Below are 23,923 nucleotides of genomic sequence, written 5' to 3'. Positions count from 1 at the left end.
TTGCGGCCCGGCCCGGAGAAATTCCCGACCGTACCAGGCCGTAATGCAACCGGTCAGGACGCTCTCGATGGTGCAACTGTAATATTTGGAGATGACCCAGGGTGGCATGTCAAATTTCTTCAGCTGCCTTAGGAAGTAGAGACACTGTTGCGCCCTCTTGACAAGAGTGGTGGTGTTGTTGGTCCATGTCAAGTCCTCTATGATGTGGATGCTGAGGGACATAAAACTAGTGACTCTCTCTACTGCAGTCCCGTTGATGTGGATCGGGGAATGTTCCCTCCCTTCCTGAAGTCAAGAATGAACTCCTTTGTTTTTCTGACGTTGACAGAGAGGTTGCTGTCCTTGCACCACAATGCCAGTTCACTTACCTCGTCCCTATAGGCTGACTCATTGCTGTTGGTTATCAGGCCTACGACCGTGGTGTCGTCAGCAAACTTGATGTTGGAGTTGGTGTCGTGCTTAGCCACACAGCCGTTGGTGAACAGGGAGTACAGCAGAGGGCTGAGGACACCCCTGGGGAGCCCCGGGTTAAGAGTAAGTGAGGACGATGTGTTGTTGCCTATCCCCACAGCCTGTCGTCTGCCCATCAGGAAGTCCAGGATCCAGTTGCAGAGGGTGGTGTCCAGACCCAGGGCTCTGAGCATCATCATCATATCACAGGTGGCTCTACCAGAGAAAGCTTATTGATGAAGGAGAAATTGTTCTCTGGTGAACTACAAAAGTGCGTCAATCTCATCTCAGGCCAGGGATTCTCACAGTTTATAATAGATAGAAAGACAATTTATAATAGATAAAAAAATACAGTTTATAATAGATAAAAAGACAGTTTATAATAGGCATTGTGATGCTGCACAGTGACGCTGTATCCTATTTAATTAGATGGATATCTAGACTAAAAGTTCAAGCATTACAATATGTCTGTATATACTGTAGGTTAATAAGTACTAAATGGAAATGATTGGCCCATTATGTGCCATTCATCCCCCATATAACTAGAGCTTTCTCATTAAAACTAGAACATTCTCATTCACTCATGACCAACATGGTAAGATAACCGGCCATTAAAACTAGAACATTCTCATTCACTCATGACCAACATGGTAAGATAACCGGCCATGTCTACACACAGCAGATGGATCATCTAGTATGCCAGCATGTGAGGCTTATGCAACATACATCCTATTGTTGAAAGATGTTAGTGTACGAGACACAATGAACCACAACAATGTCACTATGTTGCTACCATGGCCTGATGTGACCTATTATGTCTAAACTCTTATCATCCTTGTAGCTCCAGCTAAAAATAGCACCATGACATATCAGACTGGCTTCTTTTGACTGACTCAAACATACATGACTCATGGCTCCAATAGCCTAACTACTGACATCATCCCCAAGTTCATTTTCTCAGGGGAAAGACAACACACAGGATACCTCACTGAAATGACATTGGTTTCCTTACCCTGTAGGAAGAGAGACCAATCCATGCTTTGCCTTTGTTTACCTTGCTGAAGTAACCAAATGCTAACTTCAGGATTTTTAAATGCATTTTATTTAGCATGTTTTAAATTGAGCAGCATAGGGTCTATGTTTAGGGGGAAGCCATTCTAGTTTTGATTTACATTTGGTTGAGTTGTCAACTAATGTGAATTCAAACGTGAAATCAACAAAACACCATGCAATTGTAATTAGGTTGTAAATTCTGTGAAAAAATATTCAATTCCCTTTTGTTGATGACTTTTTTCCAATCCAATCAGTTCTCCACGTTGATTCAGCGTCATCACATTACATTTTTTTATTGAAATGACGTGGAAACAATGAGTCAACCAGTTTTTGCCCAGTTGGAAAGCTGTTTTGAATCCCTATTCTCACATCATCTGTTGATGACTTTCTGCACATGGAACAAACAAAATCTCCTTTCTTATCTCCAGGATACAACTGGCCTAGTCCCAGAAGGGAACTTTGCCTTGACAAAACCCTGAAAGTTAGATCAGTAGAGTGGAGCAATACCCCGGTGCCCCTCCCAGCGAGGGGTCGTGGGCAGAGCAGATAGCAGAATTCATAATTTATCTTCTCTAAAACAGACATGAAATGTAATTCTTCTAATACTATACTGTTTGAACGAGGCATTCTTGCATAAGGAGGAAAAGTAGAAATGTTAGAATATTACAGATTTTGTCCATCAGAATTATTCCCCTAATTTTTCTCATCTGCACCCTTTGGCCTTGTTGCGTACTGCATAATCGCCACTGAGGATATGGCAGAGTACATGAAAACAAACTTTTGTTTGTTCTTCGTAGCTTGTTGCCTGTTCAGATGTGATGCCCAGGTTAACCCACAGATAGAACATGGAATGCTTTGGCACAGAGCTTCCTAAACCCAAAAGCAACACAATCACAAAGCCCACTGTGATCAAGTGCATCGACCAATGTCACTCAAGATGTATATATTAAATCTGCTCATGGCCACTGAAATGTAATTGTGGAAGACCAAAGAAGGGATAATAACCAATTGGAGGTGAAATAAGAAAAGTCCAGGCGTGTAATGTTTTTATCAGAGAAGTATTTATATGAGAAGTAAGTTAACACTCTCGCATATATTCAGATACTGCTCACAGTCTATCTAGCTCAGCTATCAAAGAGAAAATATAATTACTCAGCTGGTTTCCATGGCAACACTGGGGCTCCCCCTCGTCTGTGAGCCAAGATGAATTCACTGGCTTGCCCTCCGTAGCCAGATATAAAACACCTTAAATGGAAGCGGTGCACAACTGTCTAATACGTTTCTTATTAGATCATCAATGATTAAGTGTGAGTGCTGTAATGCAAAGATGATTATTTAGGCCTAGTTTGTGTCCGACTGCCCCTGATCAAGACCAATTAGGCATGCAGAATTAGGCATGCAGAATTGGAAACACGCTATGAAATGAATAGAGGTTTTACTGCGATAGTAAGAGATGTTGTTTACTAATATTTGATAATACTACAGTGCCTTATCGGAACCTTTCAACAAAACTATTTTGCATAGGTAACTGATTTAGAGCCATAACAAGGCAGCCAGTGTGAGCATGTGGGTAATATAACTATGAAAATAAATGATTCTGCAATAGAACTGTATTATATAGATGCAGATGAACCTGAAGTCTATTCACGTTCAGTCACTATATAAAACTGTCAACATGGTGATCCACAACACAGACGCACATATAAATAGATCTTCGTTATTGTGCAGGAAGGTTTTCCCTGATAACAGCCAACACAAAGCCGTTGGTGTGAAAGGGCAGTCTATCAACACAGAAGTCCACACCATCTAGACCCAGTGTGGGTAGTCAGCCATACTGTGGATATTTACCAACAAGGAGCCTTAACACAAAAGGGCAAGTGACAGATTGTCCTTAAATTAACATACTCATTCAACACACTACACATTGAGAACAGAAATACCTATTGTTCAGAGATAGTGGAACCTCATCACTTGGCCCTGTTTCTGTAATACCAAAATAAGTCAAATGGACAGCAGAGTCAACAGATTTTTCACCTAATCAACTCGAGGATTCAAACCAGCAACCTTTCAGTTACTGGCCCAACGCTCTTAACCACTAGGCGACCTGCAGCCCTATAGGGGTGAGATGCTGAGAGTAAACTGTGTGAGGCAGGTTGGAGGGAAGCCGGACTGTTTCCAGAGACGGGTGTAACAATATCTCAAAACCTATAATTACTGCGGCATTATTGAAACCATTTTACTGTCGACATTATGAATGGTCAAATACTATTTTCTGTGAAGCCATACATAATACATTGCAGCCTACAAAGTATTTTTAACAAAAGGAACATTTGTAATTGTTCAAATCTGTTTATTGCCCACAGCAGCTCTACATTTTCTGAGCTACTTTTCAACCAGCATCATTTCAGAGGGACCCTTGCTACCATGACAGCTTAACACATTATGCAGTGGATGGCTGTATTTGGAGAAAAAGTCATCTCTGTGGGCAACTCTGTATAGGCACACTGCCACATTCTGACAAATTGTGACATTTTTGTTTTAACAAATGTGATCTAGTAATATATTCTGCATATATTCTGACCTTTATGGCCTATTTGTCACTAAGCACAATTGGAAAAACAGTAGTACTGTTACAGTCCAACTCCTCCCTACAGATCTCTTCAGTAAGTGACTGCTCAGTCAGTCCATAGCATCATGGTCTATTCCCTGTCTAAATTGGCACTCAAGGTAGAGAGACTATCAGCAGATAATTGTGTTTAAGTGTTCATGCACTCAATGTTAACAACTATCTGTTCTCCAGCGTGTAATTATGGGAGTATTACCTTGGGACAGTGTGGCACCACACAAAGCAAAGGTTATAGATATGGATTAGAGGCCTACTGAAGCCCTTTGACACATCCTGAAACTAGGAAATAACTGAAAACAATTAGCAATCCAATTTGTGTTGGGTTTTACAAATCCATGATTAGACAGTTAAGGACAACCACATGCGATGGAGTGGAAATGTCTGTCTTAGCACATCATTGCAGATGTCTACCTATAACTTGTTTCCTTTTCGCCATGAAATTTCATGGAAAACATGAACATAGGACACAGCTTATTCACACAGGAGCATATTAAGGGGAGACGTAGGGGAGCAATACTGAGAGCAATACTGAAGTTATGGGGCAGTTAATGGTGTTTAAAAGGGCGGGCATGGCCACAACAATGGCCAGTTTCAAGCGGCATTCCTTGTGCAGTGTGGAGTGACTAATAAGTTCTCAATAGAGGGATATAGATAAGCAGAGTGCCGCTTGCATCAGCTTTACTAGGCCTATACATTAGCACAACAGATCAACCTTGCATTGAAGAAGACATCAATCTGCAATAATTATTTTATCACAAACCTGCTTGGAAATTATTATAATTACATCATTATGAATAATATTTAATTTATTTGGACTCAATACTAATCACTTTGAATGCTGATGTGTAAATCAACAAAGAAATAGCCAAATACATGCCATTTTACAGACTTCTGGAATGAGCTTTAAGTACCTGTCCAGTAAAAATCTCTAATATTAATATTCTGATAACTCTTACCCAAGTAATGTGGCTGACTCATATGCGGCCAAAGCATAAATTGGAGAAAAAAAAAACTTTAAAAACCCTGCTTCAAACTTGTATCTCAAACAGATGTTTAAAAAAAATGATTGCGATTTCCTTATAGAGGATGATGTCATCCTCTAGATGGCCAATCAGCAGTCTACTAGCTAAATATTTTTTTGGGCCCATATATGCCCACACCATTCCAACGCAGAAAACATAACATACTCAATTGCAATTTTTGGAATGAGAACGACTTCACTCATATTGTAATTAATTATTGGTCCTATTTCATATACATCTGGAAACACTGGACAGTTACTTTAATTTGTTAGTTTCTCAAACTTCAAGTTTGTCCTTCTCTCTCCCAGTAGACCTGTCAGCATGTGAATGACGTCATTGCATGTATTTTCAGTTATTTCAGAACTATTTTTCAAACCTTTACCATTTAGTTGTACAACTGTGAAACACATGAAACTGTTTCCGAAACATATTCTGTTATAAATAACATGTACATTCCGTAACATTTGCGAATCTTTAGGCAAAACATTGTATGTGCCTCTCATCCAGGTTGCCCACTAACGTACAGTGACATATGGCACAGACAGAAGTAATAGCCATTAGCCAAACATTATTCCGAACCCAAATGATAGACAGTGGAATTTCTAGTCACAAAACTGATCGAAGTAGACTTTGGTTGGATGTGTTTCCTTGAGCATTTTCTGAAAGCGCTATAGTAAACTTCTTAATAGCCAATGAAAACAACGATTATGGTAGAGTCTACATTTACCGTGTATATTACCAAAGTAGGCTAATCTCTGAATGTGCTTTTTACCTCCAATCTGGGAGTCCATTGCGCTCTTCATTTCGATCAAAATGTCATCCCTTGCCTTTCCCGTTATTCTTCTCATCTCCACCGACTATGAGAAAGGAGTTGCTTTTTCTGGGAAGTGAGGACGGAGAGAGGATGCCACCCCACGACTCGATCCTCGACTGACTGTATTTGAGTTTGAGGCTTGGGTTTCACACCAAAAATCAACGATTCTGGCATTCATTGGCTGAAATAATAGCCCAACATTGTCTTGACATATCCTATCATATTATGATTGCGCTCATACTGCTTCTCTATCCACGATACATATTAAAGGGGAGTGGCAAAACCACGCACATTCTGTCGGCAAATCATTGTTATTGGGAATTAGTGCATCATGCATTTTACCATGTGAATGGCCTCAAACTGGATGTTTGGTAATTTTGTACGGTTTTGAAAACCCTTCAATTCTCACCAAATTAATCAATATTTTGTACAGCCTAATCTTATGAGCCTAACTGACTATCCTACTAAAATATTTCAATTTGGGCTATGTGAAGAAACACAGTCCACCAAGCAAACTGCATACATATACATACATATATATACATATATATATATATATATATATTTACTTTCTCTTAGAATTAGGCCTAAATGATATATAATATATTTCAAATGTATTCAAATGTATTTTTTGTAGAGAAAAAAAAACGATTGGGTATTAGTAGGGGGAAACACTGGAAGTTTTGGTGGAAAAGGTTGTGTGTGTCAACTGTGGGGTGCCCATGTTTGAAAGAGTGGGTGCAAGAGTGGCAGGTTGTGTTGGCCAGAGTCAGAGTAAGTCGTACAGAAGGTGTCTTATGCTGAGGCAGTGAGGGATCCTGAGAGAATCCCTGTGAGTAGGCCTAGTAGATCTGTGACAGCACAGAGGGATAGGTCAATGAGTGATGTATGCTTCAGAAAGGTTGGTTTAGCGTTCATACCGATAGTCTTAATGAGTGTAGGGTTAGATGGCAGGGTCATTTAAATGTTTTTACTTTTTCCATTTTGTGGATCAGTATAATGTATAATGATATCAAATCAAATCAAATTGTATTAGTCACATGCGCCGAATACAACAGCCTTACAGTGAAATGCGTACTTACGAGCCCCTAACCAACAATGCAGTTAAAAAAAAATATGAATAAGAATAAGAAATAAGAGTAACAAGTAAGTAAAGAGCAGCAGTAAAATAACAATAATGAGATTATATACAGGGGGGTACCGGTACAGAGTCAATGTGCGGGGGCACCGGTTAGTTAAGGTAATATGTACATGTAGGTAGAGTTATTAAAGTGACTATGCATAGATGATAACAACAATGTAAATAGTCTGGGTGGCCATTTGATTAGACGTTCAGGAGTCTTATGGCTTGGGGGTAGAAGCCTCTTGGATCTAGACTCCTCTTTTTCCTGTAGTCCACAATCATCTCCTTTGTCTTGATCACGTTGAGGGAGAGGTTGTTGTCCTGGTACCACATGGCCAGGTCTCTGACCTCCTCCCTATAGGCTGTCTCGTCGTTGTCAGTGATCAGGCCTACCACTGTTGTGTCATCGGCAAACTTAATGATGGTGTTGGAGTTGTGCCTGGCCGTGCAGTCATGACTGAACAGGTAGTACAGGAGGGGACTGAGCATGCACCCCTGAGGGGCCCCTGTGTTGAGGATCAGCGTGGCGGATGTATTGTTACCTACCCTTATCACCTGGGGGCGGCCCATCAGGAAGGTGTTAGGTCCAAGGGTCCTTAGCTTATTGATGAGCTTTGAGGCCAGTATGGTGTTGAACGCTGAGCTGTAGTCAATGAATAGCATTCTAACATAGGTGTTCCTTTTAGGCAGGAAACCATAGTGTGGTGATCTGCTTAAAACATGTTGGTATTACAGACTCGGACAGGGAGAGGTTGAAAATGTCAGTGAAGACACTTGCCAGTTGGTCAGCGCATGCTCACAGTACACCTCCTGCTAATCTGTCTGGCCCTGCGGGCTTGTGAATGTTGACCTGTTTAAAGGTCTTACTCACATCGGCTGCGGAGAGCGTGATCACCTTAGTCTTCCGGGACAGCTGGTGCTCTCATGCATGTTTCAGTGTTATTTGCCTCGAAGCGAACATAGAAGTAGTTTAGCTCCTCTGGTAGACTCGTGTCACTGGGCAGTTCTCGGCTGTGCTTCCCTTTGTTGTCTGTAATGGTTTGCAAGCCATGCCACATCTGATGAGCGCCAGAGTCGATGTCGTACGATTCAATCTTAGTCCTGTATGACGCTTTGCCTGTTTGATTGTTCTTCGGAGGGCATATCGGGATTTTGGGTTATAATCCCGCTCCTTGAAAGCGGCAGCTCTAGCCTTTAGCTCAGTGCGAATTTATACCCCAGTCTTGGTGGCGGTAATGCAATAGAAATTGGATGCCAACCACCGTTAAATCTCAGCGAATAAGATGTATGTTTAGAAACTCTGATGTAGGCCTACACTGGCATTACATTTACAATCCATTAGACTACTGTAGGTGGCGGTAAGGTATGACGATTGGGTTATTTGCCCACTAACGGCAGGAGCGGGGGGAAACTACCCTACCCAGCATACATTGCAGCATACAAACCGAAGTTGCAGCGCCAGCGTGAAGAAGGTAAAGCGGGAGATGCAGCTAGCTAGCAACACAAATCAGCTTTGAATGCTTTATGTAGTAGCTAGGTAGTTTACTGAACACATTCCAACGTATCGATGAAGTATTGTAAGATATAGAATGCTTGTGTGTGGTTGTGGTATGTTCCACCCTCCCTTTATTCAAAGTCAGCTACAGCTAAAGATAGCTAGCCAACGAGGCTACTATTTGACGTTAGCTAATAGATATCCAATGTCGATTTCCATAATTGGTTTACTTCGTGGTGAATTACTCAACCCTCCATGTTGTTATGCTGTCTTCCCGTCAAATACCATGACAAACAAAAGCTAGCTAGGAGACCTGAGATACGCACGAACTAGCTACTAATGTTAGGGGGCGTAGTCGCTGTGTTAGCTCTTGTCCATCGCACAACGACGAGATGCCCCTGCTTTGTCGTTTTCCATATCCTTTCATCGTAACTCATCAAATTAAACATATTTGTAGTTTGCGGGATTACTTTTCTCTGTATGTACAGGGTGTACTTTCTCCCAAAAGACGTTTAGGAATACTTTCATTATCGTCAAAAGATCCTGATCTGCACAAGCGTGGACCAGAGCTTCTCTGGCAGTATCATTGAGCTAGATGTAGGAATCCAGAGCCATTGAGGACTTTAAACATGCTTAAGTAGTCAGTCAACAAGGTGGGACATCCTATAGGTTAAGGAAGGATCACATAATTCCATCCAGGTTGATGAAGGGAGCAGACAATTTTTTTATTTACCTTTATTTAACCAGGCAAGTCAGTTAAGAACAAATTCTTATTTACAATGACGGCCTAGGAACAGTGGGTTAACTGCCTTGTTCAGGGGCAGAACGACAGATTTGTACCTTGTCAGCTCTGGGTAACGAACTTGCAACCTTCCGGTTACTAGTCCAACGCTGTAACCACTAGGCTACTCTGCCGCCCCAATTAATTATACTCATGAGCAAACATCCCATAACTGCAGGTGGTAGTAAATCGCCAACCTTAGCTTTATACCTGTTCAAACAACACTTCAGGTGGCAGTATGCACCCTTTCAGTTTGTTTACAAATGTCATAGTAGAAGGAGAAAATTGACTACTTCAAAATTGAGATGGCTTCAGTTGCTTTGCCCATGCTCTAGCAGACATCATAATGTGACAGATACAATGTTGTGTCCTCTAACTACAATATCTCTATGGGTGGTATACAAGGCAACTCATTGTCGTTGCGTGATGGACCAGAGCTACTGTGTTATATGCAGATCCATCTAAGTATATGAGTCTGGTTGTATGTATGCAATGTAATCACAAGTGACATATATGCAGTGAGTGGGTAACAGACTGATCTGCGTGTATTTTTTTTTATATATATTTTTTTTTACAGCTTGTCGCTACACCATTTTAGTCTGGTATTGGTCACACCATGGCAAAAGTTGGAGCTGTCATCAATCCCCACACATTTGTTGTCTTATCTGAGCTGAGCAGCATCCCAACCAGCTCCCGCAACCTGTGAGTCTGCAACTCCAGTAAGATACGTCCTCACACTAACACAAACGGTAACATTACGTAGGATGTCAAACATTAAATTATTTGAAAGCCCTCGGTACAGATGCACCCACTTACAGTACTTAATGTTCACATGACGCTGCAGAGGACTTATAGGCCTACTCATCTGCAGTTGACTCACCACACCTGATGTCACACTTGACATCTTGTGTTGATGTTGTGCAATTGCTCTGAAATGATAGTTTCATTGTTTTTACCTGGCAATGTACTTATTATTTATAGTATAGGCCTAAGCTTTAAATGACTAGATCCGTATGGCTGTTTTTAATGTATATCTTTCTGTGTGTCTGTTAAGGGTGGAAGGGCTGCCGCCACCCTTGAACCTCACGGATACAGAAAGTGGCGGTGTTGCAGCTCTACTAGGCTAAGGTCAGTCATTTCTTGACAAAGTGAAAATATTATAATGCATGCTATATTACCATACATATTATATGTTTCAATTACCACTCAAAACAACCCTCATACTCTTCCAGGCTCTTGACCCCTTGACTGTTTGAAAGTTTTTTTTTTCTTTTTCCTGTGGCATCAGACCCAGGCACTTGAGAGCAATGTGTGAGCAAGAGGACCACGGAGACGGTGGCCGTAACAAGCTGTCCAACAGTGACGCAATCAAGCTGACAGATAACTTCTCTCTGAGTGACTCCGACCCTGAAGAGCGTAATGAGTCCATAGACCCAGAGGTGGAAGACTTGTCCTCATCTGATGATGACGAGCACCAGAACTCTTGCCCTGGTCCCGGTCCCAAGAAACCTGCATTCAGTCTAACAGGTGGCAGCTCAAGCTTCTCCAACCGCAGCCGAAGCATCTTTGATTGCCTGGAGAGTGCCGCTAAGCTGTCCTCGTCCCATCTGGGCCAGGACAATGTCATTGATGGGGTCTTTGCACGTCCCCCTCCACCCCCACTGCTGCCGAGTGGAAAGAAGTATGGGGAGAAGGTGGGGGAATTGGTCAGCAAGCCTCCTCAGAAGAGAGGAGTGCCAGATTACCTGGTGAATCCTGAGCGCTGGACGCGCTACGACCTGGAGGATGTGCCAGAGACCAGTGACAGCAAGAATAGCATGGTGGCTCAGCAGTACATACAAAGCCTGCAGCAGAAGGAGAAGGAGAGCACGATGGAAGATGATCCTGAAGAGCCTTTTACACCTACTTTCAACCAAGGCCAGAGTAGTAGCTCAGAGCATAAGATTGTGTTTTCCAGACCTAGCCGGCCACAGAAAGATGAATCTGCAGAAGTTAACAAGCCTGATCGAACTAAGGCAGGGATGGGTCTCTGTCACTTAGATGATGAAGAAGAGGAGGGTATAGGCCAAGCAATCGCCCCCCAACGCCCAAAGGAGAGTGAGCGGAAGAGGAAGTGGACACCGGTGGGGGACGCAGAGGGCGTGCTGATTGATAGGAAGGATCAGCCGTCTATTGGCTTCGTCATTAGTAGGAACATCAAAAGGAAGAACTTCCGCAAGGTGTCAGAGAAAGAGGAGGACTGAGAGTACACATGCATCAATCAATTGAAGTCCTCTGGAAATAATGGAGGACCCTAAATATGGACAGTATTTTAGTGCTTCCCTGTAGAACCTCAACCAGTGGAGTTTTTTTCTGAATCAAGGGAATGGTTTCTGCCTCTTGACTTTATCAGAATCAATGTAAAATGTGTATTTTGAATATTAACTTCAGACATGAAAAGCACTTGTCAGTAATGCTAATGTATATGGCTGTTTTGAAGTCCAAAGAATATTGAATTTAGCTGTCAAGTATACTGGTGGAAGTGTAATGTAAACAATTGTATTTGTAGTAGACCCTTGTAAGTGGCATTATTTTTCCTATTGCTATAACTATTATTGATTTTTGGCGCAGTAAAGTCTTCCCACAACTAAATCGATTCTTTGTCACTTATGAATATTTGTTCCCGTATTTTCCATGGTTGATGTGAAGCCAATAGTGTTTAATTTGTGATTAATCTAGAAGTTATCCGACGTGTTATCATTATATTATACTATTTGAAGAATGTGTTTATGAGTTAATATACATTGCTACATTCATATCAACGTCAAATAATTAAATGCATTCGTTGGTTTCACAGATAAGCAAAGCACAATCATTTGCATGCACTTTCAAAGGTAGAGAGATACAAAGAGACTCCGTTTTGGTCACTAACTGTAAACCTTTTAAACGACTGCGACTGTCCTACTATGACCAGATGGCCGCATTGCTATTCCAAGAGAAGCGCTCAATATCAGCGCCTCGCCTTTTGAGAAGCAGTGACGCTACCTACCTGAAAGCAATTGACTCAGAAACGCGGAAGTGAAGTCAACTTATCTTTAGCTCAGTACAGAAGTTTTTAATATTGTACTTTTAGTATAATTAGAGCTCCATGTCTGAAGTAAGGGTAAACGTTTCGTGAGTAATGAAGGAAACGGCGCTCCAACGACAGAATATGTGAATGTTGATCAATTTTCGCTCAATTTGGATTACGAGCGTATTGCAACATGTACTTCAAGAATCCAGAGCAGGTGAGAGAAATTATTTATTAACAACTCACCTGCAAACCACTTAGGAAACATGTTTTCATGTACAGTATTTTGAATGATTATAAAATCAGTTGGACTGAATAATGTATTTTAAAAATGTTATACTCACTCATGGATTATGGCAATGAAACTGCTTTTTAGAGGTGACCTCATAGCAGGTTAAAATCTATTGCCATCTTGCTATAGCCTGTGCAGAAATCAATACGTTTGTGTGAGTATGCTGAGTTGTGTTATGTTACTGTAACAAAAGTGGTATACAGTGGCTTATCTATGGACTAGATGTGGGTCAAACGTCACATACACCCTCATTTTACAGGAGTTTTATTTGGACTGCGAACACATTGACTGTGGCTCATTGTAGCTGACGTTTCCTGTAACTTTCCTGCCTTGTAGTATGACCATGTACAGTGCCGTCAAAGTATTCAGACCCCTTGACCTTTTTCCACATTATGTTACGGCATCGAGTCTTGTTGGGTATGACGCTACAAGCTTGGCACACCTGTATTTGGGTAGTTTCTCCCATTCTTCTCTGTAGATCCTCTCAAGCTCCTACAGGTTGGATGGGGTGCGTTGCTGCACAGCTATTTTCAGGTCTCTCCAGAGATGTTAGATCGGGTTCAAGTCCGGGCTCTGGCAGGGCCACTCAAGGACATAGAAACTTTCCCCAAACCACTCCTGTGTTGTCTTGACTGGGTCGTTGTCATGTTGGAAGGTGAACCTTCGCCCTAGTCTGAGGTCCTGAGCACTCTGGAGACAGTTTTCATCAAGGATCTCACAGTACTTTGCTCCATTCATCTTTGCCTCAATCCTGACTAGTCTCCCAGTCCCTGCCCCTGAAAAACATCCCCACAGCATGATGCTGCCACCACCATGCTTCACCGTAGAGATGGTGCCAGATTTCCTCCAGATGTGACGCTTGGCATTCAGGCCAAAGAGACCAGAGAATCTGTTTTCTCATGGTGTGAGAGCCTTTAGGTGCCTTTTGGCAAACTCCCAAGCTGGCTATAGTGCCTGCTACTGAGGAGTGGTTTCCATCTGGACACTCTACAATAAAGGCCAGATGGTTGTCCTTCTGGAAGGTTCTCCCATCTCTACAGATGAACTCTAGAGCTCTGTCAGTGTGACCATCGGGTTCTTAGTCACCTCCCTGACCAAGGCTCTTCTCCCCCCGAGTTTTGGTGGTTCCATACTTCTTGCATTTAAGAATGATGGAGGCCACTGTGTGCTTGGGAACATTCAATGCTGCAGAATTGTTTTGGTACGCTTCCCCATATCTCTGCCTTGACACAATCCTGTCTCTGAGCTCTACGGACAATTCCTTCGACCCCATGGCTTGGTTTTTGCTCTGACATGCACTGTCAACTGTGGGACCTTATAGACAAGTGTGTACCTTTCCAAATCATGTCCAATCAATTGAGGTGGACTATCAATGGAAACAGGATGTACCTGAGCTCAATTTTGAGTCTAATAGCAAATCGTCTGAATACTTATGTAAATAAAGTATTTCTGTCTTCGTTTTTAATAAATGAGCAAAAAAATTATAAAAAACTGTTTTGCTTTGTCATTATGTGGGTATTGTGTGTCGATTTGCTAAGGAATTGTTTTTATTTAATCCCTTTTAGAATAAGGCTGTAACGCAACAAAATATGGAAAAGGTCAAGTGGTCTGAATACTTTCCGAAGGCACTTTATAGGCTGGATTCATTGCAGCAGCTAAAAAATTTTAACAAAAATCCCAGACCAACTTAAAATATTTCACTGATTTAAAGGTCACTTATCTGGCCTTTTGGTTTCAAGCATAACTTCACTCAAAGTTGGCTGAACAGTCTCCCACCATGGTCCTCATCTAAAGCATGCAGATCTTTGAGAAATTGTCAGGTCTCAGCTTTTTACCCTGGACCATGTTTCTCTGAAGAGTGTCTATGATTTATGTGATTCTGAGGCCTGATGTATGACACCTCTCCTCTGGCAACCCATGCCATATGCACTACACAGTACCCTACATCAGAGCCAGCCTCCTTTCAACGTTTGCCTGGTCTTCTTGGCTGTGCTCCTGGTGAAACAGGTTATCTCATTAAAGTTTATGCAACTGCACTAAAGAGGGTAATAATGGCACACCTCCAAAATATGATCAGTCAAGATTGGATCATGTCTCTCGAGACATAGCAGAGCATAGAACTCAGTGTAGCCTTTGAACAAAATATAAATGTTATATTCTGAGGTTTAAATAATCCCATATTTTGTACAGCAAAAGCCTACAAGCCCTCCCAGCCAATCAGTGTGAGGAGCAGTCTATTGAACATTTTCACTGATGGGTGTGTTGGGGCCTGTAATCTGGAAAATCCTGTGGGAGTCTGGAAGACTGAAAGTGAAAGACTGACAGGCTTTAGAGAGAAACCTGCATAACAACAGAGATGGCAAGAGGGATGGCCCAGTTGCCTTTATTTGTTTTACCCCTCTGCTTAGAGATGTGTATTATTGACATCTCATGGACCAACTGTAAAAAGGAATTTGCCTAGTGTCCCTTTTTTCGACAGGATAGTGAATCTACAATGACAATTTGGCTGTAGTGAATGAAGGCACATCATTGACCATTATGTTAGCTGAGAGGTTCCTTGTGGTCCATGCTGACTGGCACATGCCTGGCAGACCACTGCAGTGAGGTGGGGAGATGGGCCAGCCTTTGTATCACAAGAGAGATGTCACATTGTTCCTCTTTGTTACCCTGTGTTTTAGGATGGTAATGAGCTGCAGGAGAGAAACACGGATGGCTTTGACAATACCATGGAGGCATTACTCCCAACTCTGGTAAGCGACAACACAACACACACCATCTATTAATTTCACCGCATTCATAACTTAGAGACATACATAGTCATACAGGTGATAATTATTCAACCTGTTTGTATGACACAGTCCCTAGAATACAGAAAAGCTTGTGTGTGTTTCCCACAGCACCAGCAGAGAACATATGATTATGTTCTAGTTGCTGACAAAGTTGAGGACCAAGATCACCCAAAGTTTCTGAAGCAGGTGGCTTTTATTGACCACCTGAGGAAGAAAAACATGAAAGTAACAGTGAGTTTGTTACTTGATTAAATCACGTTTAAATTCCATATGGAGCGTTGTTGAGGCAAGGTTCCTTTTATTGGGATGTGTACAACTGTAGAGAATTTTTGGAAGTTATACTGTATGGCCAATCCTCCCAAAATGATCCAATTTCACCTGGTTCAATGCTCATCTTGTACTTTGCCTGTTTTTGTGTCAGAAAATCGTTCATGATGACAAGGTGTTTTATGGTGTCCGGGCCCCAAAGGAGATCTTTGACAAGTACAGGTACCTACTAAAGGTGTCTGATGCTTGCAACTGGAGCGGCGACCGGAAATGTGTCATCATCCCTCACTCAACCAGGTGAGATGCATTGAACTCTCACTCTTGCCATTCCATACGCAAAACACATTAACTTCCAACATGTTCTCTTACCTTTTTCTTGTTTTCTTTTCAGGATCAGAGTAGTGCATTACATCCTACACCACACCCATATCAACACAGGGGGTATGTGAAGTGCTCCCTCCATTGATCTCTTTAGCAACATATTTGTCCCTGACTTCAATTGTTTGTCACTCCTAACCCTCTTTTTCATTTCAACACAACAGAGAACCTCGAAGAGCTCCAGAAGAAGGGTGTCTTTGAGGCCACGTTCTGCCTGCATGAGGTTAAATTAATTATTTTTTTTATTTTATCTTACCTTTATTTAACCAGGCAAGTCAGTTAAGAACAAATTCTTATTTTCAATGACTGCCTAGGAACAGTGGGTTAACTGCCTGTTCAGGGGCAGAACGACAGATTTGTACCTTGTCAGCTCGGGGGTTTGAACTTGCAACCTTCCGGTCACTAGTCCAACGCTCTAACCACTAGACTACCCTGCCGCCCCGCTAATAATAATTCATATACCTGTATACCTGATTAGTATACCTGATTACTTGTTAAATTTTGAGGGGCATTGTAGCTGTTTATGCCTTGTATGATCGTAAGTAGCCCATATGAAATTCATTGATGTGAAATACATCTACAGTATGAGCCGCTTTCTGTTTTTATAGAGGAACAAGCAAAAGGTGTTGAAACAAAAGTGGGCACGATGGTCTGCTCTCTGTACGACCCAGCCTGTCGATGATGTCAGGTAAGACCTTCTATATATCCTGCTGTGTTTCTGTGTCTTTTGGTTTCACAGTGGCTTTTCCTCAATTGGATTTGCTCAACTCCTGCATCCTCTCACCTCCGTCCTCTCTGGCCTCCTTTTGAAAAAGGTCATAGGTGATCAAGGAGAGGCGTCGAGAAGGGGGAATGTGAACAGAATTGTGCTTGTAATTAATAAGACTCCTTGTGCAATAGCACATGGACGTAAATTACGTTTGCAGGGTGGAATCCCCAAGTAAATGTATACAGTGATAAAAACAAATGTAGCTAGCTAGTTGTGCAAGACATGTTGTAGATAAAATGATCAATAGAATATTGTTTTTAAATGTTTGCATGCTTTTCTCCTTCAAGAAAACAATAGTTGATTTCAAAGTTGGTGTGGAAGATTAAAACTCTTCCGTGAAGGAATCATGTAGGATTCACTTCTGCTTCCATGCCAAAAGGAGGCTATCGAGGAAGGGAGGACCATCTTTATTTTCCTACAAAACATTGTCACTCTCCTTGACCATTTATCGGTTTCAGGGTCAACGAGGTAGGAGGACTGGGGAGAGAGGGTGGAGAACAGACTTTTGCCCAAATAAGAAAAGGCCTATCTCTCTCACTTTCAAAGCAATTAACTCTGTTTCCAGGAAGTATGTCAGCTAGTGGTTATATCCACACAGAACTTTTTGGGTTTGCCGATGCAGCTAAATGTGATGTGCTTACCTAAAGCAGGATTTCCCAAACTCGGTCCTGGGGCCGCCCCTGGGTGCATGTTTTGGTTTTTCCCCTAGCACCACACAGCTGATTCAAATAACCAACTCATCATCAAGCTTAGTTTGAACCAACTAAGAACAGCCCTTAGCTGTGGTATATTGGCCATATACCACACTCCCTCGTGCCTTATTGCTTAAATATATAGCATGCAAATAGTAATACAACATGTCATTTACCTCAGTGGTGTGAAAGGGAAATTATCAAGATGACACTAAACTAAACTGTGAAACTAATGAATTCATTAAATATTATTTTAATACCCCTGGAAACCTAGTAAGGGGTGTTAACTGATTAGGAATGTCCTTTTCCTGGATTGAATTTGAACATGCAAACTGTAATGTATCTATGTCTGTCAGGAGTTACTTTGGAGAGAAGGTGGCTCTGTATTACCTGTGGTTGGGCTGGTATACCATCCTGCTGGTCCCTGCAGCCATTCTGGGTGTGATTGTGTTCCTGTATGCACTGGCTTTCTTCAACACCAGCCCCCTCATGTGAGTTGACAGACCCACTGAGCCAAACTCTTTATTAAGCTGATTGGTGCTGACATTTTAGTAGGAAGAAAAAATAGGTTACATGGAGTTTCTCCTCTTTAAAACTCTCATGTGTTTCTGAAGGTGCATTGTGTGTCTTCATATTACAGAAAGGAGGTCTGTGAGTCTGACACCGTAATGTGCCCGAGGTGTGACAAGTGGTGTCAAGTATGGCAGCTGCGTGACACCTGTACCTATGCCAAGGTAACTCATGTCATTCTACCATACTGTATTGCAAATGTTACTATTTAAAAAAATAGTTAATAAAGTTTGTATGTTCAAACTGTGTCTTGTGTGCAGGTGAGTCATCTGTTTGACAATGAGGGGACGGTGGCCTTTGCTATGTTCATGGCAGTCTGGGGTAAGTCTTTCACACAGGATAAAACTGATTCTTTCCATCCAATACATTTTTAATTCAGATAAATCTTGACTGTCATGACTTGTCCTTTTTATTTTTCCAGCTACCATTTTTCTCGAGCTGTGGAAGAGACACAAAGCAACGTTTGTGTCCAAATGGAAAGTCTTTGACTGGTGTGAGGAAGAGGTATGGCTTCACTTAGGCCTAAGTAACCATTATATGTCTGGATTTACTGTATACCGTAGGATGGTTTTAGCATGGTTTAGGTTGTCTGTTACTCATTGATATTACCCAATCATATACTCTTTCAAATAACATAAATAATGTCCCGTTGATTACTGTCATCTTATGGTAGGGACCCATTTTGTGATTGATATGACCTCAGACTCATGCTGTGGTATAATCCTGAATATTGTTCCATTTGGCCTGCAGGAGGAGCTCATCCTGGGAGTAGTGAATGATCCAGACTTCCATCCCAAAGAGTTTCGCCATTCTTATCTGCGGAGCACTCTAGTTCTGGTGCTGGTCACTCTCATGGTCAGTCCCAGTCAGTCACTCAGTGCCATATTGCATCACAGACGTAGCAGTTTTCATCCTGGGCTATACCAGTGTTTAGCTCCGGGTCAGTCAAAGTTGTCCTCTCACTGTGTGTGTGTGTGTTCTTTTACCAGTTGGTTCTGATCATCGGGCTAACCCAGGCTCTGGTGGTGTTCCGTGTGGTTGCTGCCGTGCAGCTGTCAGAGGGAACATGGGAGTTTGTAAGGGACCATGCCAACACTGTAGCAGTAATGTTGGGTGCTGTACTACACTACTTCACCATGCAAGTTATGACCAGAGTAAGTTTAACCAGTAACCCCTCTAAGTCATGCAGACCTGCACAATCCCTAACTCCTCTCCACTCTTACCCGGAAAGGTCAACAAGGCGGTGGCCTTCAAGCTGTGTGAGATAGGTGAGTCTGAAGAGGCACATATGTTTGCATTGAACAATTTCATTTACAATCAAACATGTACATGTTCATCTCTGTAATTCCATCAGATGGAATTGTACTTACCTAAGTGAGTCAATGAATTAAGTTAATGTTTCTGCTCTTGCCTGCAGAGAAGACACAGTCATTTGCGGCCACTGAGAGGAGCTTCACTGTTAAGATGTTTACCTTCCAGTTCTTCACCCTCTTCTCCTCACTCATATATGTGGCATTTTTCCTGGGCAGGTACTGAGTGCAACGTGTGTGTGTCGTGTTAATATTTGATCGGGCTGACAGTACATGGGGCTCCCGAGTGGTGCAGCGGTCTAAGGCACTGCATCTCAGTGCTAGAGGCGCCACTACAGAACCTGGTTCAATTCCAGGCTGTATTACAACTGGCCATGATTGGGAGTCCCATAGGGTGGCGGCCAGCATCGTCCGGGTTAGGGTTTTACCCGGGGTAGGCCGTCATTGTAAATAATAATTTGTTCTTAACTGACTTGCCTAGTTAAAACCAAGGGAAAAACTGTTGGTAAGGTACTGCTCTGTGTCAGCTGTCATGGGCAGCCTAGCTGTATGGAGAAGCTGCTTTCTGTATCTGTGATCCTTGAAATGTTTGAATCCTGAACCATAAAGGTGTAAGTATTTGAAATGTTTACATTTAATGAATCTAAACACACTGTTCTTGTGCATAGGATAAATGGTCGCCCAGGCAGCTATGTTCGTATTTCTGGTAAATGGAGATTGGAGGAGGTGGGTAGCTCATCACTATTTAAAAAAACATATTACTTAACATGGGATTATGACATGGTTGAACGGTTTGGATTGTCTTTAGACTGTTACCAGACTGTTACCATATCTGCCTTTTCCTGTCCTTGCCAGTGTCATCCCAGTGGCTGCCTCACTGACCTCTTCATTCAAATGGCCGTCATCATGTTGCTCAAACAGACACTGAATAACATCTTTGAGTTTACTGTGCCGTAAGTACAGTTTATAGCTATGGTTATCTAACTGCTTAACATAGATACATTCTGAGGAAATACATAGGTTGAATAAGCCCTTTGATGTGTTGAATAAGCTTTTGGTAATGCAAATAAACGTTTGACTGTCAGTCAGATGATAAAACCCCATGTAAAAATGAATTGTAGTTAATGAATTGAATGAATTCTAACTAACCGAATTAGACATCCAAAGTGGAGCATCATACTTTCTCACTTTGGGTTGTCCTATGTTGTTGTGCAGCTGGTTCAAGAGTTACTTCAGAAGGACTACAACTAAGAGGCTGGAGAGGAAGTGTGGCCACTGCTACAAAAATGCATGTCGCGAAGAGGAGAAGAGGGGCCATGACCCATGTGATATCTGCAAGCTTCGTGATTGGCTCCGCAACTACGATCTGAATGACGTCAACTCTTTCAGTCTCTTCAATGAGTTTCTGGAAATGGGTACGTCACTACCTTCCATGGATGTCTCATTGTCTCTCCAAGTCCAACGTTTTTATTTATTTCACCAAAACGATTGTCTATCTCTCTCTTACACTGTGATTCATGGTCTCTTTTATGTTCAATGATTCTGCCCAGTTGTTTTTATTGACTTCCCATTCCCGTCTTGAATGTTAAATCTCTGTTGTGTTATTACACTCTTCTCCTCATGCAGTTGTTCAGTTCAGTTTCACCACCATCTTTGTGGCGGCCTTCCCTCTGGCCCCTCTACTGGCCCTCATCAACAATATCTTTGAGATCCGTCTGGATGCCATCAAGATGGTCAGCTTGGAACGCAGATTAGTCCCCAAGAAAACCAATGACATTGGTGAGTTAAAACAGTATATGTAAAAGCTTGTGCGTCTCTGGTAAACTCCTTACCATGTTTTTGTTGGGGCTCAGGTATATGGACCAAAGTTCTGGAAGCTATTGGTGTTCTGGCTGTCATTGCCAATGGGCTAGTCATTGGGGTGTCCTCAGACTTCATCCCTCGGCTGGTCTATCGCTACCACTACGGACCCTGTGCCAACGGAGAAGCTGATGTACAGTAAGTTCTGCAGTGACTGGTGCATGGGTTGCACCTATAGTAGTGTAGACCTTTCACAGAGCATTGTCTGGACTCTTAAAGCAATGAATGCCATAGTAATAATGTAGATAATGTCATCTGATAAGACTACATTTGAGCTTCCCGAGTGGCGCAGCGGTCTAAGGCACTGCATTGCAGTGATTGCGGGGCCACTACAGACCCTGGTTCGATCCCGGGCTGTGTTGCAGCCAGCCACGACCGGGAGACCGGGTTTGGCCGGCCAGGATGTCCTTGTCCCATTGCGCTCTAGTGACTTCTGTGGCGGGCCATGCGCATGGACGATGACACGGTTGCCAGTTGTACAGTGTTTCCTCCGACACATTTGTGCGGCTGGCTTCCGGGTTATGCGAGTAGTGTGTCAAGAAGCAGAGCGGCTTGGCAGGGTCGTGTTTCAGAGGATGCATGGCTCCTGAGTTCATACGGGAGTTGCAGGGATGGAACAAGATTTGGATATCACAAATTATCTTGGGGAGATAAATTAAATAATACATTCTTTATTGAAACTGTTCCAAAGGCTTTGTAAGGCAGAGTTCAACAGTTCCCTAGTTTAGTCTTTATTGGCGTAAGTAACCATGCTGCCATGCTGTGGACAAATGGATATATTTGCATATGAAACAAAGCACTGTGGGTAAACACTGGTGGCAGATGTCAAGGACATCCTACAGTTGTAATAATACTGACTCGCCATGTTACCATGTGACTGTTTCCAAATTCCCAGACATTTGGATATGGAATTATGATTTTGTATAAGCAAACTAAGTTGTATGTTTTTAAATGTATGTTTTGTGCTGGGCATTATTTTGGGGGTTCTCTTAACGGTTAGCTGCATAAAACCTCATGAGTTGGAGAAAGGTACTGCAGGTTTGTTTTTATATGACCATAATCCCTTTCCCCCCCCTTATAGCTGTATGAAGGGCTACATCAACGACACCCTATCCACTGCTCATATAACAGACCTGAGCGTGCGGAATGATTTTTTCCCCAGTCAACTGATCACAGAGAGCGGCTTCAATGTTACACAATGCAGGTGGGCATCTGTAAGGCACAACTAGGTCACTACGGAGCTACTATTTACCAAAGCCTGTCTCAACCTTACTGCCCATCTCTTAATTTCACTGTTTATATTAACTGAGTGTTTGAATAAACAGAAACTAAAGCAACCAATTCTCCTCAGGCATGCATACATGTAGCTAGAGTCTATGCAGTCACAAACAGAAAGAAACCCAGTCCAGTGATAACTTTAATTGTTGAGAGAGATTGTTGATGGTGAAACTGGTGTGTTATCCCAGCTATAAAGACTACAGAAATGATGTTGACTACAGCCTCACCTCCCAGTTCTGGCTCATCATGGCTGTACGCTTTGCCTTCGTCGTCCTATTTGAGGTATGTCTTTCTTTGCATCCATGAATATGTGTATTTGCGTCAAACTACTTAGATTATTTTCAGTATAGTTTTGGCACATCAGGAATCACTGAATTCCATATTGATTTGAATTAAGCTCTGCACCCATGATCAAATCAGACGTTATTTAAAGGGCATTTAAAATTGTGACACTTTACAATAAAACTATAGATGTAAAAGCAAACACAAAGGATGTCTAAAACAATAAAATCACTTGTTAAAGGCCAAGCTAAAAAGTTGAGTTTAGGGTTTTGTCAAAACCTTATCCTTGCAACTCCAAATGGCCATTGAGCAATGCCAAATATCATGGATATGATTGAACAAGCCTCTCTGCCTTTCACCTCTATCTGTAGCATGTAGTGGTCATCTTTAAATTCATTGCTGCCTGGTTTGTGCCTGACTCCCCCATGCTGGTGAAGAACAACAGACTGAAGGACAAATTCAGTAGACTCAAAGAGGAACTGCAGTGAGTTAAAACATATGGTTATAGACCACCACAATATTCCTTGTATGAACATGTATTCTAAAGTGTTACCTTTGGTGTTGCCGTACTTCTTCTGCATGGAACGTATTATCCCCATAGTGATTTCCATGATCTGATTAAAAGGAATGTTGTCTGTGTTGACAGGGATATGAAGTGCAGCCAGTCCACAGATGTGTGATGCCTGCAACGGAGGGACATCCTGAGACATGACCAGCATGACACATGACTTTGAAGATTTGAAAAAAGACACAAAATTATGCTCTCTGCACTGTCCTGAGATCAGCATCTTACAGCATAGCTAGCGCCTGGTTATGAGAGGTAGGACAGCCTCCTCTCCCAACACCTCTGAGTTTTCCCCCACATGGTCAACACTGTTTATACCGGTGTGATTAATGGCTACCCATGGTGCATGCAAACGTATCTTAATAGCCGATCGGGGTGACAAGTTTCTACGAGGATTAGACCGCTCCAAACTCTATTTCACATATAAGTACGGGTACCCCAATATAAATGAACCAATA

General features: G+C 42.2%; 3 protein-coding genes across 12 annotated transcripts in view; 2 read left to right on the top strand and 1 right to left on the bottom strand.

The window, feature by feature from the left end:
• The window catches only part of LOC109888415 (anoctamin-5-like), a 31,209-nt gene extending 24,961 nt beyond the window's left edge, over positions 1-6,248 (bottom strand). The window contains exon 1 of the mRNA XM_031812963.1: positions 5,924-6,248. Within this exon, the coding sequence (XP_031668823.1) occupies positions 5,924-5,999 (76 nt within the window). The 5' untranslated portion in view covers positions 6,000-6,248. The remainder of the gene's footprint in view (positions 1-5,923) is intronic.
• A 1,723-nt stretch (positions 6,249-7,971) lies between these two features.
• Positions 7,972-11,999, top strand: LOC109888414 (protein TSSC4). 10 transcript variants are annotated; one of them, XM_020479588.2, is made up of 4 exons: positions 7,972-8,560; positions 9,942-10,083; positions 10,419-10,492; positions 10,597-11,999. In XM_020479588.2, exon 4 carries the CDS (start codon positions 10,672-10,674, stop codon positions 11,605-11,607), a length of 936 nt encoding a protein of 311 aa, XP_020335177.1. In that variant the 5' UTR covers positions 7,972-8,560; positions 9,942-10,083; positions 10,419-10,492; positions 10,597-10,671; the 3' UTR covers positions 11,608-11,999. The 10 variants fall into 10 exon arrangements, with proteins under 10 accessions (XP_020335177.1, XP_020335180.1, XP_020335181.1 ...); XM_020479591.2 differs by having other exon boundaries at positions 8,429-8,560; positions 9,942-10,066; XM_020479592.2 differs by having other exon boundaries at positions 8,429-8,560; positions 9,942-10,113.
• A 130-nt stretch (positions 12,000-12,129) lies between these two features.
• Positions 12,130-23,640, top strand: LOC109888413 (anoctamin-9-like). Its single transcript, XM_020479587.2, has 24 exons — positions 12,130-12,630; positions 15,384-15,455; positions 15,603-15,725; positions 15,916-16,058; positions 16,153-16,202; positions 16,304-16,362; positions 16,748-16,827; positions 17,957-18,091; positions 18,241-18,334; positions 18,431-18,491; positions 18,592-18,674; positions 18,921-19,025; positions 19,160-19,324; positions 19,402-19,438; positions 19,588-19,699; positions 20,149-20,206; positions 20,336-20,433; positions 20,696-20,895; positions 21,107-21,259; positions 21,334-21,478; positions 22,422-22,544; positions 22,807-22,900; positions 23,272-23,384; positions 23,547-23,640. The coding sequence occupies exons 1-24, from the start codon at positions 12,607-12,609 to the stop codon at positions 23,578-23,580; spliced, it is 2,361 nt and encodes a 786-aa protein (XP_020335176.1). The 5' UTR covers positions 12,130-12,606; the 3' UTR covers positions 23,581-23,640.
• Positions 23,641-23,923: the final 283 nt, after the last annotated feature.

This window comes from Oncorhynchus kisutch, linkage group LG3, assembly GCF_002021735.2.
Source record: "Oncorhynchus kisutch isolate 150728-3 linkage group LG3, Okis_V2, whole genome shotgun sequence".
In the NCBI taxonomy this organism is placed as follows: Eukaryota; Metazoa; Chordata; class Actinopteri; order Salmoniformes; family Salmonidae; genus Oncorhynchus; species Oncorhynchus kisutch.
Note: the sequence above shows the minus strand (reverse complement) of the source record. Positions and strands in the feature narration are given on the sequence as shown.

Coding starts and splice junctions, on each gene's coding strand:
- LOC109888414 (XM_020479588.2), top strand. CDS start 10,672: ATGTGTGAGCAAGAGGACCACGGAGACGGTGGCCGTAACAAGCTGTCC.
- LOC109888413 (XM_020479587.2), top strand. CDS start 12,607: ATGTACTTCAAGAATCCAGAGCAG. Junction 16,059..16,152: donor ATCATCCCTCACTCAACCAG/GTGAGATGCATT, acceptor TTTTCTTTTCAG/GATCAGAGTAGTGCATTACA. Junction 20,896..21,106: donor CAATGAGTTTCTGGAAATGG/GTACGTCACTAC, acceptor CTCCTCATGCAG/TTGTTCAGTTCAGTTTCACC.